The sequence below is a fragment of the Saccopteryx leptura genome, chromosome 6 (genome assembly GCF_036850995.1).
Source record: "Saccopteryx leptura isolate mSacLep1 chromosome 6, mSacLep1_pri_phased_curated, whole genome shotgun sequence".
Taxonomy (NCBI): domain Eukaryota; kingdom Metazoa; phylum Chordata; class Mammalia; order Chiroptera; family Emballonuridae; genus Saccopteryx; species Saccopteryx leptura.
In genome coordinates, this window is record NC_089508.1 from 195,542,446 (window position 1) to 195,560,575 (window position 18,130).

At 51.6% G+C, this 18,130-nt stretch overlaps 1 protein-coding gene across 1 annotated transcript; it reads left to right on the top strand.

Annotated features, from left to right (window-relative positions):
• Positions 1 to 7,137: 7,137 nt before the first annotated feature.
• Positions 7,138 to 15,953, top strand: ZFAND2A (zinc finger AN1-type containing 2A). The gene is made up of 7 exons (XM_066343168.1): positions 7,138 to 7,399; positions 8,823 to 8,921; positions 9,237 to 9,331; positions 10,938 to 11,066; positions 13,018 to 13,169; positions 13,985 to 14,065; positions 14,594 to 15,953. Exons 2-7 carry the CDS (start codon positions 8,867 to 8,869, stop codon positions 14,610 to 14,612), a joined length of 531 nt encoding a protein of 176 aa, XP_066199265.1. The 5' UTR covers positions 7,138 to 7,399; positions 8,823 to 8,866; the 3' UTR covers positions 14,613 to 15,953.
• Positions 15,954 to 18,130: the final 2,177 nt, after the last annotated feature.

Consider the following 18,130-nt stretch of genomic DNA (forward strand, 5'->3'; position numbering starts at 1 on the left):
ATCCCAGACTGATCTCCTCTCCAAATCGCTATCCTTGGGAACCTCCCTATGCCTGCCAGTTCCGGTTCCCCATGCTTGAAAGTGCGTGTTCCCGTCTTCTCCACCCTTCACCCCGTCCAGCCAAGACGTTGCACCGACTTCTCTCCCTTCGGCTGCTTTCTGAATGGGACCCTTTCCTTCCTCCTCCACTGTACCAGTACCCTCACCGGTTCAGGGCTTAGTATCCTGTGACTCACTCCCAGATATGTCCCCCCAAACATGTCTTAGACGTCACTTTCTTGGGCAATGTTCTGTCTTCCTTCCCAGTCCAATGAAGTTCAGCCTGTCCTGCCTCACAGGTAAGCTGTCTGTCTTTATCTCATGTGCTTGACTCTTGTAGTCTTTTTCTCTTTTCTCTGAATCGCGGACTCCCTGTGAACTGTGGACGCCTGTTAATTTTATGATTCCAGCATTCTTGTCCCTCCTTAATGGCACCATGATGACCTCTCCCCTATTGTATGTGGTTCTGGTAGGACCGTCAGCTGGTACACAGAGAGGGAGCATATGACTGTGGTGACCTCGTAGCCCACTTCCCCAAGCAGAGTCTCCGTTAATGCCTGTTGTCCCAACACCATTATTAACATCATCCCAATTCCACTCTCAGCTCAGAAGTGTCTCAGTTAAGATCACGACCCAAGAAAGCACAGCAGAATCCATCCACGGGGTCACAACTCAGATGCAGGGGGAGAGACACTCACTCTGTTGGCCAACTGTAGCCCAGGTTGAGGTCCGCTGTGTCCCCATCACCCAGGAGAGGCTGCTCTGCAGGAGAACAGAGAGGTCAGCATTCAGAGTGAAAGTATCGAGCTTGAGTTCCTGGATCCAGGCATGTCCCAAGTCAAGGACCCAATGAATTCCCCTTTGGAGGAAATCTATCTTGAGTTCAGCTCTTGTCACTTGCAATCAAGAGTCCCGGCGGACATACCACCTGGGCTTCAGCAGTCTCCCTCTCCAGTCTACTCTCCCCATCCTTAAGGGTCTGTGGGAGCCTCCCCACCACGAAGCTTCCCTAGACACTCAGTCCGACTCAATCAGACCTGCTCTGGGAAACCTCTATTCCCTGAATTCCGACAGTGTTACAGCCTCTGCCCTGCAACCTCATAAAAGTAATGTTTACTCTTCATGTCCAGCTGTTTCAGGATGTGGGTCTCTTTTTCTCCAAAATGAACACTGTGACTCCTGGGAAGAGACAGGGACCCACTTTAATCTTTCCATATATTTTCTTCAGGCCAAAGAAGGGTGCTGTGCACACAGCTGGCACCCAATAAGTATTTGTTGAGAATCTGAATTATAAATGGAAAGGCAATATTTACTGTGTGTCCAAGCAGAAGAGAGAGTGTCCTATGGAAATGGCAGTCAGAAGTCACCCGTTTAACCAGTCTGGACAGGCAGGGCAGGACAGGGAGAAGACTTTATAATCTTTCCTTAGGTGTAAAAGCTTCTCCTGTCTATGTTGTGGCTTCTTTCACCCAGACGACCTTTCTTCACCCCCATTTCCACCCGACTCTGCCTCCACCTCTGGGACCATTCTAAAGGCAAGAGGGAACCCGTCACCAAACCCAGAAGACACTTGGTCTTCCTCGTGCCCCCTCGGCAGCAGGAGTCAGTCAGTTAGCCAGCCTGCCCCTGAAATCCCGCACCCCTTCAGGGACGCAATGAGCTCACGATCAGAGGCCACAACGGAGCCACAGCGGAACCACAGCACCAGTGGCAAATGCTAGCACTCGACCTAAGGCAGTGGGATGGGTCTCGGGACTGCAGATGCAGGGAGGAGCTGGCCGGTATATAAGCCAGAGCTTGCACCCTCTGCTGCCATGTGGTTCCACAAGCTTCCCCTAACCCGGACGCCACTGAAAGAGGTGGAGTTGTAGGAAGAAGCCTGGAAGTGACTGAGACTTGAGCTGGGTGGTAAGCGAGGTCGTGAGAGAAACTGGACTTACACAAACCAAACACCAGAGCAGATGGGACATACTGTATGGCACAGAACAAGTTGTCTGCCTGGGGAAGTCTGGGGATTAGAAAGGAAAGTTGACTTGAATTTTAGAAAATGCTGAAAGTTATAACTATTTTTTTTTTTGTATAGCTGTGTAAAGCACATACAAGTATATGAATTTTGTTCCCCACCCAGCCTCAAGGTCATGCTTAAATGTTGTCAACGATACCCTTTTGCACTAAGTCCAAAATCTTTTCATGACCTTCCAGGTCCTGCATGGTCTGGTCCCTTGTGCCTCCCCATTCTCACCCCTAGCCAGCAGAGGTGCAGAGGAAGAGCTAAGAATGTGGACTTGGGAGCTTGGGTCTGATTCTCCTCATGGGCATGTTTCTTAACACCTCTGTGTCTCTGTTTCCCATGTAAAATAAGGGTTATGAAAGGGGCTTATTAGTGAGGAACTCTGTGGTCCCTCGACAGAGAATCAGTGTCTTATTAACATGCACTGTGGTCTCTTCCTTTTTCTTTTCTTCTTTCTTCCTCTTTAATTTACTGATTTCTAGAGAGAGAGAAGGTAGAGAAAAACATCGATTTGTTGTTCCACTTAGTTATGCATTCATTGGTTGATTCTTGTATGTGCCCTGGCCGGGGATCAAACCTGCCACCCAGGTGTGCTAGGATGACACTCTAATTAAATGAGTTTCCCGGCCAGGGTGGCCTCTTCCTTTTAAGTAGACTTGCTGAGGCTTGCTAACTAAGGCTCTGAGGTCAGCCGTGTTTTCCCTGGGGAATCATGACTATTACCCGGTCATTCCTCCCCTGCCGACTACAGGCAGTCCTTGGAGGACAGCTGAGGAAGCCCTCTATCTTGCTGTGGTTAGAAACTTAGGCGTACGGTGGTCTCCTGACTTAGGCTTGTTGGCAGCTCTCTTTGCGTGAATGCAGATGTTCAGTTAACGAGAAAAGGCTGCATTTAAGAATTGACTTGATAGCCTACTGTTCCCACCATCTGGTGTGGCCTTGGCCGGATCGGGACCTGGGACAGGTAGAGGTGGGCCAAGTGCACTTCTGGCAAAGCCTCTGAGTGTCTATTTTCACATGCTCTCCTGACCTTCTCTGTGTCCCAGCTGTTGCTCACGCAGATTCTGGTCCTTAAAAGGCACACAGGTGCCTGTCTGTGTGTGTGACGTGTGTGTGTGAGCGTCTGTGCCTGGGGAGGGAGCAGTGTCCAACCAATTACATATCTTTGGTTAAGAACTCATTTACAAATCTTGCTGTTTTGGGTTTTTTTTTTCTGCAAACATTCAAAATTTGGACATTTTTCGTGACATGCTTTTTACATTTCAGGAGATAAAAAGCACTACTGTATAATGATACTGATAACATTTTACAGCTGAAGAATGCAATCTTGTTTCACCCTATGGCAGCAAGTGTGGTTACCACCTGTGGCAGGCAAAAGAATGCCCCCTGCAAGCTGTCCACGTCCTAATCCCTGGACCCGTGCGGCCTGGGACTCTACATGACGAGAGGGGTTTTGCAGCCATGACTGTGGTAAGAGTTCTGATGAGGGAACGGCCCCGGGTTGTCTGGGCGGGTCCAGTGCCGTTGTTTTAAGTGAAAAACAAGGAAAGGTAGAGAGCCAGAGTCAGACAAGATGCGGCAGTTCTAACCCATTCTTCTGACAGTAATTAAACTCTGGTTACTTAACATTCATAACTGACTTTTGGAAACGTAAGTTTGTACAGCATGAAGGTAATGGATACCTGGTATCTATCAAAAGGCCTGAGATGGTAAAGCTCTACATTAGGATCACTAGGTAGGTTAATAATGCCCTGGACAGGTGGCTCAGTGGATACAGTGGCATCCAAGTGCACCAGGTTGCAGGTTCAATCCCTGGTCAAGGCACATAGGAGAAGCAATCAGTGAGTGCACAACAGAATGGAGCAGCTAAGTGGAACAATGAGTTGATGCTTCCCTTTCTTTCTCTCTCTCCCTCAAATCAATGGGAAAATTTTTTAATTAAAAAATAAAAAAGTTAATAACAACATGTATATGATTTTTGATCCATGAGTAATGGTAACAACCTTAAAGGCTTGTATTTATATTTACACTTTCTTAATAAATGCTCTTCTTTACCAAAACAAAACAAACAAACAAAAAAACCCTTTAGAAGAAAACTGAAGGCTTTGGCACTGGATTGTGACCACCAGGAGGAAGGGAGGAGGGATACTGTGGAGGCAGTGTGCCCACTACTGCTTAGGGGTGTAGGGTGAGAGCGGGGTGGGTACCAAGACAGCCGGTGAGGCAGATGGCCAGAGTGGTTGGTTACATTAATAAACCAACAGACTGAGAAACTATAATGAAAACCAGGTGTTTTGCAGCTGGAGAAGGCACTTACACAGAAAGGGAGAGGCTAGAAAAAACCTTGAGGTGTTGGGCTGGAATCGAAGGTATGAATGTGAATTAAAAAAAATATATATATATATATACACACACACACACACACACACACATGCATGAATATAGATGTGTGCAAATGTATATGCACATATATATTTCCTGGGCTGTGTCCACTGAGAGGGCCTAGAAGCAATAACACCCCAGCAGCAATAAACACACCACACTCAAACCTTGCTTTCTAAATACCATCCTCCACTGAAAAGAAACAGTGCTGTTGGAGAAACGCTGATTCCAGAGCAAGGGCAAGAAGAGTAAAAATTGAACCTTGGGACATCTTGTGCCAGAAGGTAAGGGTGCAAAGAATGATAGGGACACATGAAAAGAACCCAGGATCCAGCTGGATGAGACTCTCATTGATAAAACTTGAACAATCTGAACATCAAAATAGGTAATAACAGCAATAGAATACTATCCATCGAATGAAATGCAAATCTGTGAATCCATACTGATATACATGGATGAATAAAAAATTAAGGGAAACCCTTTCCTTATATTAGAATGCTGACTAATACAGGTCAGAGATGATGGAAAATTTAAAAAGCAGTGTTTGGCAGTGACCACAGTGATTCAGGCAGAAGTCGTCGTTAAAGGTTAAGCAAGTCAGGCAGAGACTGACGAAGAGTAAGATAATTGGCATCTCAGAACAGCTTCCTACAAAATACTAATCAACTTACAAATGGAGAAGAGAAACACAGTGGACACTGGTGTGAGACTGGTGTTGAAGATGAGTGTCACCCATGGTGGGGGGGGGGGGCACAGGTCGCAGCCTGGTGCCCCTGATGAGCACACCGTTTCTTTCTTTCTACTGGGAAAACATGACCTCTCCTGTCCTGACCCAACACTGATGAACCCTGAGTGAGTCCTCTGGTGTGCTTACATGCCATGGAGTCCGCTCGGACTCCTGGCCACCCTGTCAACGAGCAGTGTCCAGGGCCCTGTCCTCAACAGGCCTGCTCAGCTCCTGGAGACTCGGCCTATGGCTTCTTTCATGGGAGTCAACCCTTCTCTTTGGCCTTCCTCTTTTCCTGCAGCTTTCTGGGTTTTTTTTTTTCCAGCATTGTCTTTTCCGAAGAACCCTGCCTTCTTACCTGTACAAAAAGCCTGTGGCTTTTCGTAACAACTGGAAAACTGGTGAGAGACAGGAATGACTGGAGGACCCGTCCTAGCTTGGAGGGGACTCAACATGGGATTGTGAGTGGGATCTCGGGGCGGGAAGGGGGCACTGTTGACATAGCTGTCAAAACCCAAACGGGGTCTGACATCTTGTGCTCAGTGTTCACGGGGATTGAACCTTCGCACTGTTGGAAGAGTGATTTCCTCACGTGGATGGCAACGAGTTGTCACGCAGGAGCGTCTGCTTTTCGAGAATGCACTAGGGCAGGGGTCCCCAAACTACGGCCATTTATCCGGCCCCCGCGGCACACCCGGAAGGGGGGCACCTCTTTCATTGGTGGTCAGTGAGAGGAGCATAGTTCCCATTGAAATACTGGTCAGTTTGTTGATTTAAATTTACTTCTTCTCTATTTTAAATATTGTATTCGTTCCCATTTTGTTTTTTTACTTTAAAATAAGATATGTGTAGTGTGCATAGGGATTTGTTCCTAGTTTTTTTACAGTCCGGCCCTCCAACGGTCTGAGGGGCAGTGAACTGACCCCCTGTGTAAAAAGTTTGGGGACCCCTGGACTAGGGAGTACTGGGGTGGGGTCACGTGTACAGCAAGCGCTCAGCCCAGGAAAACACGAAGGAAAGGGCGCCTGTGTGCAGAACCGCGCGCACGCACAGACACACAGACGGTCCTCCCTACTTCTGGACTCCACACCTGCGCGTCTGCCTACTTGCCAGGATCTGCAACTCCAGAGTCACCGGGGCCCGCGGGGCCTGCGCGGCCATTCAGACTCGGGCAGGGTGGCACCCTCACCCACGGCTGGCGGCCCGGGCATCGCGCCGGTCCTGTGCTCGGGGCTCCGCGTGGCGGCTCGCATCTCCGTGCGTTTCTAGTGGCGCCTGGCGGTTTCTCGCGGCCCACACGGCGCGGCCGGGCTGCCCAGTCCCCGAGGCGGGGAAGTCCAGGGGAAAGAGCCGCGTCCGAGAGGCTGCGTGCGCGCTGGAGTCGCGGTGCCGCCGCCTCCACGTGGCAGAATCAGCGGTCATCGGGCGTCCTTTCAACAGAAGCGCGCACAGCGCGACGAGGAGACCCGGCCGCGCCCAGGGCGACGCCCCGGGACTGAGCGCGCTGTCGTCGGCCCACGTGCGAGCCCACGTGCAACATGGCCAAGGGCTACGGGGCTCGGGGACACGCGACACGGGCCTTGTCGGCATGTCGCAAACGCTCTGCAAGTCCGAAAGCATTCCGTGTTCTCTCTGAAAGACGGGCTTTCTTTCCCAGTGCGTGGCCGGCCGCGCTGAGCCGGCGGCGCGGGGACAGCGCCCGCGAGGCCGCCCCGCCACACTGCCGCTTTCTCCCTGACTCAGCTTTCCCGCGCTTCGCGAGGGCTCCCTGCGCCTGCGCAGAGCTGCCTCACGGTGACTGCGCTCCGAGAAGCTGCTGGATTGTTGGAGAAGGGAAGCGGAGGGACGGGGAGTGGGCGGGCCGACGCGGCCGTGGCCGCGGCATGGGGGACAGGATTGGCTGGCTTATCGATGACGTCTTGGGGTGCGCCGGGAACGCCGGGGCCGCGGCAGGTCGGGATTGGCCCGCTCGGAGATGTCGTCATCGAGGCACGCGGGAACACGGGCGTAGAGGCGGCTTTTTGCAGCGTCCGCTGCGGATAAATGGACGGGACCTCGGGGCGGCGCGATGTTACCTTCTCCCGCGGGCGCAGACGGACCTCGATCGCTGCTGGGGTCCGGTTTTCGTCGTCCTTTCGGCCTTGTCCACCGCGGCTGACTGCGCAGAGGGCGACCCAGCTTGCCGTCAGCGCCACTTTAGGCTCGCGTGCTGGGCTGCCCGGGCCTCGGACGACAACCAGGTGCGGGGCAGGGCCGGGGGGTGAGGGCGGCGAGGAGCGGGGTCGAGGAGCAGGTGGCGCCGGGCTCACACCCGGTCGTCAGGGTAGGCAGCCACACGCCTGCCCCACCGTGCCGGGGAGGAAGGACAGCGTCCTTGCAGAGTGGAGGCTCGGGGGCTTAGGGGCGGCGTGCCGAGGATGCTCGCAAAGGCCTTTTCGGGGGAGTGACGCTGCACCGAGACGAGGGGACCAGAACAAGCTGTCTGGGCCAGAGCGTTCCAGGCTTACAGCACAGGAGACGCTCTCGTGAGTGGACGGAGCGGACGGGAGGGTCTGGAAAGTCCTCGGGACCTGAATTCTTTTTTTTTTTCTTGTCTTTTTTCCGAAGCCAGAAACGGGGAGACAGGCAGACAGGCAGACAGACTCCCGCATGCGCCCGACCAGGATCCACCCGGCATGCCCACCAGGGGGCGATGCTCTGCCCATCTGGGGCGTCGCTCTGTTGCATCCAGAGCCATTCTAGCGCCTGAGGCAGAGGCCACAGAGCCATCCCCAGCGCCCGAGCCATCTTTGCTTCAGTGGAGCCTCGGCTGCGGGAGGGGAAGAGAGAGCCAGAGAGGAAGGAGAGGGGGAGGGGTGGAGAAGCAAATGGGCGCTTCTCCTGTGTGCCCTGGCCGGGAATCGAACCCGGGACCTCCACACGCCAGGCCGACGCTCTACCACTGAGCCAACCGGCCAGGGCTCAGGACTTGAATTTTTGTAGGGACAAGTATTTTCAGAGGTTGGGGGGGGAGTGCGGGATCACGGAGGGGACCTGGTGAGTCCGCTGTGGACCTCGGTTTTCTCAGTAGCCTCACCAGGAATGTGTTCCATGGCGAGTTAACAGCTTGCCTTCAACCCCAGAATGTCATTGTAACTCAGGGAATAAGGGAGTTGTTCCAGAGCAGCGAGGGACAGAATTGAATCTCTTCGGGGTGGTGTAGTCAGCTAGTGCGTGGAAACAAGAGTTATGTTTATGTCAACAAGTGTATCCAGTAGAAGAAATTGTGAGTTAAAAGTTCACCGACCGAGGCTGCAGCTTTTACTGGCATCTGTGTGAATTGAGTATGGGAGGTCCATGTGAATTTCAGTCAGACTTTGGTTTCATCAGAACCAGAAATTTGAGGAGAGCTTTATAAACTAGGAATTGAAAGGAATGAAAAGCAATGCATCTCCATGAGGTTGGTTCCGAATGAACTGGTACTTGTGCCCTTTTCTCTTTGCTAAAAGACAAGAATTTGTGAGGCTTGAGTTCCCCACAGGGCCCACGGTGGGGAAGACTGGGACATCTAATGCTCCCTATAGAGCTTGCATGTTTGCTTTTTCTTTAGCTGTAAGTTACAAACCCTGGGGGCCAAAATCAGGCCGCCCTTGGCATTCCTCCTGAGTGTCCTAATTCTTGTAGGTGATCCTGCACCCTGCCACCTGTGTTTTGGACGCTTTCTCATAATGGAGTTTCCTGATTTGGGGAAGCATTGTTCAGAAAAAACTTGCAAGCAGCTAGGTAAGCACTTGATAGGAATATTAATAGAAAATGGGTATTTTGTTGGCTATTTTGTGGGGGAGACTGGCTGTTGTATTAGTTGCCAGAACCAAGTGGATAGAAGTATGCTGCTATCTCCTTTGAAAAGATAGCTTTATCCATTCTTCAGTGTTGCTGGCATTGTGAAATTCACTACCCCTGATTTTTTTCTCACGTGTGATGCCTCAAGGATGTATTTGATAGTCATAAAGGAGTCAGTGAAGGTAAATACCTGTTTAAACATGATGTATAATTCCTTTGTTCTAGTCTTTAAAACACTTTTTTTTTTTTTTTTAGATTTTCTTCCATTAAAATGTGATGTGTGTGAACAGGACTTCTGTAAAGATCATTTTACCTATGCCGCACATAAATGTCCCTTTGCGTTCAAGAAGGTAATTAACCAGACTTCATTCAGAAGATTCTAATTCTCACCCTCCAAGGCTATGCCGACCAAAATAGACACTAGCCTGGTGATGCTAATCACTGAGTTCACATTGAACAAAACTTCACATCAGTTTCTCAGTCACGCTGGCCACATTCCAGGGGTTCAGTAACCGCAGGCAGCGGTGACACTAGATCGTATAGGACATGCAGATAGGGAGCGTTTCCACCATTGCAGGAGTTCTGGCCGCACAGCCCTTGATAGGTAAAGCAGATGGTACCTTCAGGGACTCACGGAGTCAATGTGGTTGTGTCCAAACAGTCAAAGCTTACTTTGCATGTTACTTAGTTCCTTTGAGTCGAGGCGGAACAAAGCTGTGTCTTCGTGGGGTGCAAGAAATGGTTTCATACTTGACATGAAATCTAGTCGGGAAGGTGTTAGAATGGTTACCTATTTGGGTAACTGCACTCTGGTGACATAGTTAAATCATTTGAATAGTACATAATGGAAACTGAAAGATGACTTTTAAGAAAACCAGTTTTCGTAAGTTGTGATGGACTTTGCAGGTGGCTCCCAGCCTGTGCCCACTGTTTTTTCAGGGTGGTGCTGAGATTGATTCGGTTAGCTCTCTGTCAGCATGGCTGTTAGCAGTGTGAAGGACTGGGCATCATCACAGGCTTTGACCAGTGCTGGCCGGGGTCTGACCCTCCAGCGTGTTCCAGGTCATGGGTGTGGGGGAGTGTGACTCACACATGACTCATGCTCACCAGGCACTGATGACTAGGCCAGCTAACTGGTTTATTTGTTGGCCTCCCATGACCCAAGATAGGTACAGTTCGTCTAGAGCTCAGTTAGTAATAGCTTATCTCTTAGTTTGGCAGACTTTCTCACTGAAGTAGCACTCCTGGGGGACTTGCCACCGCCCCAGACAATAGGCCCCCATGATTCTGTGATTACCTGTCACCTGTCTGGATGTCCGTTGTCACCTCAGTGTTCTCATTGAGCTAAGTTTCCTCAGCTCCTTCCCTGGCTCAGACATTGTCTTGACTGTGCTGGGCATTCAGCTGCTGGGTGCTGCGTTGTCCCCTCCAGAGGCCCCCACCTCCAGTCTTGGGCTTGGATGATGATAGATGATGCTAGTGTGCCTGCGAGCTCAGCCCAGCTGTGTGCTCCCTGTGTGTGGAAGTAAAAGGATCCGAGTGGCTGTGGGCAGTTGAAGAGAGCTAGAGGACCTGAGTAGTGTTTTCTTCTGTCATCTCCACTCCAGAGGGGTGTGGGTAGGTTCACCTCTCACCTAGACAGGGCTGGACAAATAGCCCTCTGTCCTGAGACCATTGGATTGACTTCTGCAGCTTCCTTCCTTGACTACTTTTACTGACTGACTTAGGGTCATTTCTGCAGGTGGTAAATAGTCCGTTATGTTTAAATTCCATTAGATTCCACTTAAGGCAACTTTATTAAGTTCTAGGGTGCCTTACTATTAACCCATGAAACTAACAGCACCTTTTCACGAGCAGTCAGATGACAGTATTGATACTCTGCTTATATGAGCCATTGTACGTTTTCTTGTGTGAGTGTCTGAATCTGGACTGTCCCCTCACATTTGTTATTTCCAGGATGTTCAGGTTCCAGTATGCCCGCTTTGTAACACCCCAATCCCAGTGAAAAGGGGAGAGATACCAGATGTGGTGGTCAGTGAGCACATTGACAGAGACTGTAAATACTCTCCTGGGAAGAAAGAGAAGGTAAGGACAAGTTCTGTGTCAGCTCTGAATGTTGGTTCTCCTTAGGAAAAAGGGGCAATTGTCTAACTGAAAATTAGTTCTAATGGAGTTTGTGTACAAACTAAAGCCTGACCAGGTGATGGCGCAGTGGATAGAGCGTCGGACTGGGATGCAGAAGACCCAGGTTCGAGACCCTGAGGTCGCCAGCTTGAGTGCAGGCTCATCTGGTTTGAGCAAAAGCTCACCAGCTTGGACCCAAGGTTGCTGGCTCGAGCAAGGGGTTACTCGGTCAAGGCACATATGAGAGAGCAATCAATGAACAACTAAGGTGTCGCAAAGAAAAACTGATGATTGATAGTTCTCATCTCTCTCCGTTCCTGTCTGTCTGTCCCTATCTACCCTTCTCTCTGACTCTCTTCTTTGTCTCTGTAAAAAACAAAAAAACTAAAGCCCTCATGATGTATTAGTGTTGTCAGTGGCATGGATTTTTACAGTCATATAAACGTATTCTCTCAGTATTTGGGTCGATGTTAGGATTTGCCTTCTTTGCAGGAATTTCACACTTTTTCTCCCACAATGTAGAGTTGATGTGGTTTTTGAGGACCGTTCTGTCGATACACACTTCTCCCCTCAGCCCCTCCTAGGCCAGTGTAGGAGGAAACGAAACTGAGACGGTCAGTGTCTTGCTTGGCAGCTTGGTGTTTTGTCAGAGGTGCGCACCTGTGCCTGCAGAATGGGGCAGTCCTTTGACCCACAGCCAGGGTGGTTCATTGGGGCATCTGCTCTGATGTCGAGGTTGGCTTGTCCACCCTTTCGTTTGGGCATTACTGATGACCACAGTGTGAGCTGAGAATTTTGGTGGAGGCACTTCCCCCACTTTATTCCTGGGAGAGAGGAAAGAAGATAAAATGAGCTGGGTTTCCAGGCTCTTGATTCTCTGCTTCTGCTTGATTGGCTGTCTGGGAGGACACCCCTGTTCTGAATTCCTTAATATGTTACATTAAATACATAACAGTTGCAAACAGTAAATAGATGTAAAGTTGGTTAAGTTTTGCTGTCTGTTTTCAACTCCAAACAGGAGAAAAGTATCTATAGGCCTCAGCACCTCGTAAAGCCTTTGGGGGTCGCTTTCTCCAGCCCCTCCTTCGCCCCCATTTCTCCACCCTGCCCTTGCTGTCCACACGCCTGCTCTGCCCGCCCTGCCTCTTCCAAGACTGCAGCCACGCCCCACCCGCCATGCCTGCCTCTGAACTGACACGGTCCCCTCATTCTGCCCTCCTTGCCCACCGCCTCACGTGGGTGTGCCCCCGTGTTTACCTGGCGCACTGTGCTCCTGCTGCCCGCAGTGGACGTCGGTGTCTCCCGGCACCCAGTGTCCCTGTGCTGTTTGTTTGCACATGCTCAGGTCACTCGAGGCAGCCCCACCTGCCTGTCCTTGCTGGAGGGCTGTCTCCAGGCTGCTGGACACCGTCTCCTTCACTGACATGGTTAACAGACTCGGAAATGCCTGAGAATTTATACTGCCCCCCCAAAGAACCCCCCAATAACTAATGAGTGTAGGGGCTATGGAGAGATACTCCAGCTCCCCTGTCCTAGTGACGACACCTCCACTGTCTAGAGCCCCTGGAGCTGTGGCCCTCTGTGGGCGTAAGCGTGATGTCACATGCTTGCCCTCTTTTCCTCCCCTGTCCCTTGTTCCCATTCCCCTGGGTGGTTTTATTTTCCTGAAAACACCTCTGATCACTCTGCATGAGTCCCTAGCTACAAATAGCTGCTGTTGTATTTATGAGTTGTTAAAACTTGTCTCCTTAGTCTTGTTTTACAGTAAAATGTTTGAGTGAAACCTTGACCTCTTCATTCCATGTCGCTAAGAACTGATTCTAGCTCAGTGTTAAGGGTCTTACCAGGGGGCTTGTTAAATAATTGCCCGTGGAAGCTGTTTGAAGTGCTAAAGTAACTTTGGCTTCCTCAGATTTTCACGTACCGGTGCTCGAAAGAGGGCTGCAAGAAGAGAGAAATGCTGCCGGTGGCTTGTGACCAGTGCCGTGACAACTTCTGCATTCGGCACAGACACCCTCTGGACCACCGCTGCAGGCGCGGGACCAGCCCTGCCGGAGTGGCCGGGTGAGAGGAGCCCTCCACCACACACGCTGGCCTGGCGCCTCCCTGGCTCCGCCCGGTGTAGGGGGTATAGGGCGGAGGCAGCCCGAGCATTGCTCTCCGTCAGTGGTGACTCGGGTGTCTGTAGGCCTTTGCATGACTATCATCTCCATTAAAGTTGGATTGTGAATTAAAGTCGGATTCCAGCTGTGTTGTTTGCTGGGGCGCCCTAACACAGTAACACAGAACCACTGCCCGGTGGCTTGCACAGTAGGAGCTCCTGGTCTCGGGTCTGGAGGCTGAAGTTGAGAGGACGGTGTCTCAGGCCGGGTTCCCTGGTGGTCCTGCAGGAGAGTCTGTCCCTGGCCTGTCCCCTCACGCTGTTGGGGGTGCTGTCAGTTGGCGTTCCTTGTAGACGAGTCACTTGACCTCAGTCTTCATGTTCACATAACGTTCCCCTGTGTCCACAGGTCCCCTTTTTACTGAATTAGGGACCTCCCTACTCCCCTATGAACTCATCTTAACTGATTCCATCTACACTGATTCTGCTTCCAACTGAGGTCCTGATCTCAGGCTCTGGGAGTTAGCACTTCAACCATTTTGGGGACACAATTGAACCCATTCACTAGTGTCGTTAACCAGAAATAACTTTCTCAGGTCAGTGGAAACATTTGCCTAAACTTGCTGTCCAATAAAAATAGAAGTGAGTTTCTCTTTAGTTATATTTGTTTCTCTGGTCGATATGGAGCCAGGCTCAGGGTTAATGGCTTCCTGCTGCCTCAGGCTCTCGGGGGACGCTGTGAAGGAGTTGGCTGACTGGATCTAACCTTTCTGTGCAGGTCTTCAGCTGCGAGAGCCTCTGAATCCAAACCGTCCAGCGCTTTGGACACAATGTCTTCCTGGCTGGCGCGGCGACTCAGGTATAGTCCAGATGGCAGGAAGGGGTCTCCTTGCTTTGCTCGGGGGTGGCAGTCCTTTGTCCCAGCAGTGAATGTTAAAGGGCCGTTGTGCAGTAAAGAGCTGACCGTGGGGCCTGACCTGTGGTGGCGCAGTTGATAAAGCATCGACCTGGAAATGCTGAGGTCGCCGGTTCGAAACCCTGGGCTTGCCTGGTCAAGGCACATGTGGGAGTTGATGCTTCCAGCTCCTCCCCCCTTCTCTCTCTCTCTGTCTCTCTCTCTCTCCTCTAAAAAATGAATAAATTAAAATTAAAAAAAAAAAAAAAGCTGACCGTGGAAGTCACATGCTCCCTTGGTACATGGCTCAGGCACAGGGAGCATGCAGGACTTGAACTCTCAAACCCCAGATTCAGGTGCAGCTTACTCCAGCTCAGGCGCCATCAAGCCATGACATTGTAGTGCCGTGTGGGGTCCGCTTTTATGTGGTCCACCACTTCTAGTTAATCGGGACAATTCTAAGAAGTGAGGTCTCCTTTTCTTCTCTTTCAGGTCGAGAGTAAAGAGATGAGAGGCCTGTGTCTGTTCAAGCCGCGTGACAGCTTCCTTTGTGTGTCCTGTTACCCTGTGGGCAACTCAGATGCTCCAGCACTTCCGTACTTCCCACAGCAGAGGTCTGAAACTTCTGAACTTTCCCAGTGAAATATCTCTGCAAAATACACAAGCAGAAGGGCGTGAATGCCACCCCAATAAGTTCAACTGAAAAATAAAATACAAAAAGAAGGGCATTACTATTCTAAGGTGGGTTGAGCTGCTCTCACATCCTTCCCTCCCTGCAAATAAGGTTCAGTGGCTTGAAGAGCACGGGCTGAGTGGGGCGGGGCCGGGCGCTCCACCCTGGGCTCCGTCCGCCGGCCCCCGTCTGCCGCAGCCTCACCACTTCAACTACAGACCGCGGGTCAGGCACTGGCTTCATCCGGAGGCTTCCGTCCTGCTGTCACCATAGGCTCGGGCAAGGGGAAAGGACTCCCGCCCACCTTGTTGAGGGTCCTTGTCCAGAGGCACTTGCCCTCTGCTCCCGTTCTCCTGAGAGAACAGTCCTCGGACTGCACGGACCCCGAGCGTTCGACTTAAACCGGCAACCACAGTACATGACGAGAGAGCCCTTGTTTTCTGGGACCTCGGGAGATAGGAAGCAAGGGGGAATAAATGACTTACGTCCGAGTCGGCTCCGATGTTAACCCGCTGGTCCCCCCCGCTGTGCACTCCAGCTCCCCTTGTTCCTGGGTTCACAGGTCCAAACAGTTTCTCTCTCCTGGTTTCATAGCCTCAAAATTGAAGGAGGTCGGGGCTTGTATTCAGTTTCCATTCTACAAATAGGTGGTCAAAACTGTGCTTTTATTTGGTGAGGTTTGTTCTGGACCAGTGTTCTCCAGCTCTGGAATGCATCGGAACTGACTGGAGGCCCTGTCGGAACAGTGCGGCCTGCCCCTAGAGTGTGGTTCCGGGTCACGGGGGACCCTGAGAGCCTGCCCTTCCAGCAGGTCTTGGGGCCACCCCAGGACCAGCCACTTCTGCACTGGTTCTGCTGTGGTCAGGGCCAAGTGTGGCACAGCCCGCGAAGGTGCTGTCCGCCGTAGCACTGAGCTCGGGGCTTGTTTTATTCAAGGTTAAGGCCATTCACTTGATTCTGTTCCAAGGAAGCTTTTTAGGTGTGTTAGGAACTTGGGTGTGCGATCTAAATACAGATTAGTGTCCAAACTGAGATGTAGCCAACTTGAGTAACACATGGCTTTGAAGGCAATACCAAAAATCTTAAAAGGTAAAATGCCTCCCCGTGTAAGTTATATGTTGAAATAATAATATTTTGGATATGATGAGTTAAATAAAATATTAACTTTTTTTAAACTGGTTTTCATTGTTTTTTTAACTGGCTACTAACTAGAAATTTTAAATATAGGTGCCTTGCATTCTATTTCTGTTAGTGCTGTTGTTTTTTTCTTTTTAACTTTAGAGAGAAACTGATTTGTTGTTCCACTTATTTGTACATCCATTGGTAGACTTGTAAGTGCCCTAACTGTGGATTGAACCTACAACCTTAACGTATTGGGACGACTGACCAACTGAGCTACCTGGCCAGAGTCATGGTGCTGTTCTTGATCCTCAAAACTGAAGGATTAGGCCCTGGCCGGTTGGCTCAGCGGTAGAGCGTCGGCCTGGTGTGCGGGGGACCCGGGTTCAATTCCCGGCCAGGGCACATAGGAGAAGCGCCCATTTGTTTCTCCACCCCCCCCCCCTTCCTCTCTGTCTCTCTCTTCCCCTCCTGCAGCCAAGGCTCCATTGGAGCAAAGATGGCCCGGGCGCTGGGGATGGCTCCTTGGCCTCTGCCCCAGGCGCTAGAGAGGCTCTGGTCGCAACAGAGCGTCGCCTCCTGGTGGGCAGAGCGTCGCCCTGGTGGGCGTGCCGGGTGGATCCCGGTCGGGCGCATGCGGGAGTCTGTCTGACTGTCTCTCCCCGTTTTCAGCTTCAGAAAAATACAAAAAAAAAACAAAACTGAAGGATTAAAAGCAGCCACATTTTAGCAGAAAGAATTACCAGCTTCTGAGTGCTCGTGGTTCTGTCTCCGGGTGGGACTGGGACGTGTGAGTGTTGCACTGAGCTTTCTGTGGCGCTCCGAGCACCTGTGTCTCCCTGGAGCATTGTGCAGCTGCAGGTAGCTCAGGGGGCTGTGAAAGTTCAGGGATGCAGAGGCCACTGCCCCTGTCCCTGCAGCACCAAGTCACCGCTCAGTGTCTGCATCCACAAGCTCTTGTCACTGCCACATACCAAAGTGTGCTGGTCTGCCTGCCCTCTCGGCCTCTGCCATGAGCGTCCACTCTAGCATCCAGTGCTGCCGGGTGGCTTTCAACCCTGGATATCAATCGGGTGACAAATGTCGCAGCCAGATCGCCCTCACATCCAAGCTGCCGGGTGGCTTTCAACGGGGCATGGGGTTGCGTGTAGCCGTGTGCCAAGAGCTGGGGAAGCCACAGTGTGTTGTAAGTTTTCATAGAAGGTGCTAATGTTAGCAGGAAGTCTGGAGAATTCTTCGTGTCAGAAGTTGGCGTGCATTTTTGAGAAAAGACTTAGCAATACCGTAAGTCTCCTGCTCCCTCTTCGCCTGCCCAGGGCTGCTGGGGAGCTTCAATGGCGCGTCCAAGGAGCACTCGGTGGTGCAGGGAGCTCCGGAGTTGCAAAATCCGGGATTAAGTTAGGTCTGCTGTTGGCTGAGTGAACTCGAGCAGCAGTGGCGTCCGTTGGCTGGGGTGGCTCTAGGTACAAGTAGCAGCCAGAGGCGTGATGGGGCATGAATGGGCTCTAGCCAACCTACACCATCGGAGGCACCCGCTGTGTCCTTTGCTCTGTCCTGGGCCATCAAGCTTCCCCTCTGGGGGCACGTCTCAGGTTGAGCGAGGGGGCTGGGGACTCGGTGCACTCTACCCACGTCACTGCCCCACCGGTGAATCACTGCTCCCCACTGGACGGGGAGTGTGAGATCAGCCTCCGTGGGTAGCACCTCTGAGAGGGAATTTTGGGTCTGACCCACGCGGGGAGTGAGGGCCTGTGTATAAACTGTGGGTTTTCTCTCGCTGCTGGGGCGTCAGCGCCCCAGGGAGCGGCGCCTCTTCCGCCAAGGCTGCCTTTTCTGAGCTGGGCCTGAGCGATGCACGGCCCACAACCAGACGGCCCATCCCGGTGTCAGCATCTGGACCACGGCCCGGAAAGACTGGGTGCTGCTGGCCCTGCGGGTGTGTGGGCTGCAGTACCAGACGTGTTCACAAGATGTCACCAGAAGGCCTTCCTGTGAGTGGGGAAGGGCGACTAGACTCGGCTTCGGGGGAGAACCGGGGTGCAGAATCAGAAAGGGGTGCAGCCGGCCCATCCGTCCTGAGTCCCAGTGGGAGGCTGTTCCTGTTAAAGGGCTTGGGGGTTTTTAAAAATGTACTTCTGATTCACCTTCCAAATGTATTCTTTGCAGTAAGCCTAAGACCAAACTTGAAATGAGTTCCTGAAATAGGTCAGTCAGTGGCTGAAATACTGTTTTACAAG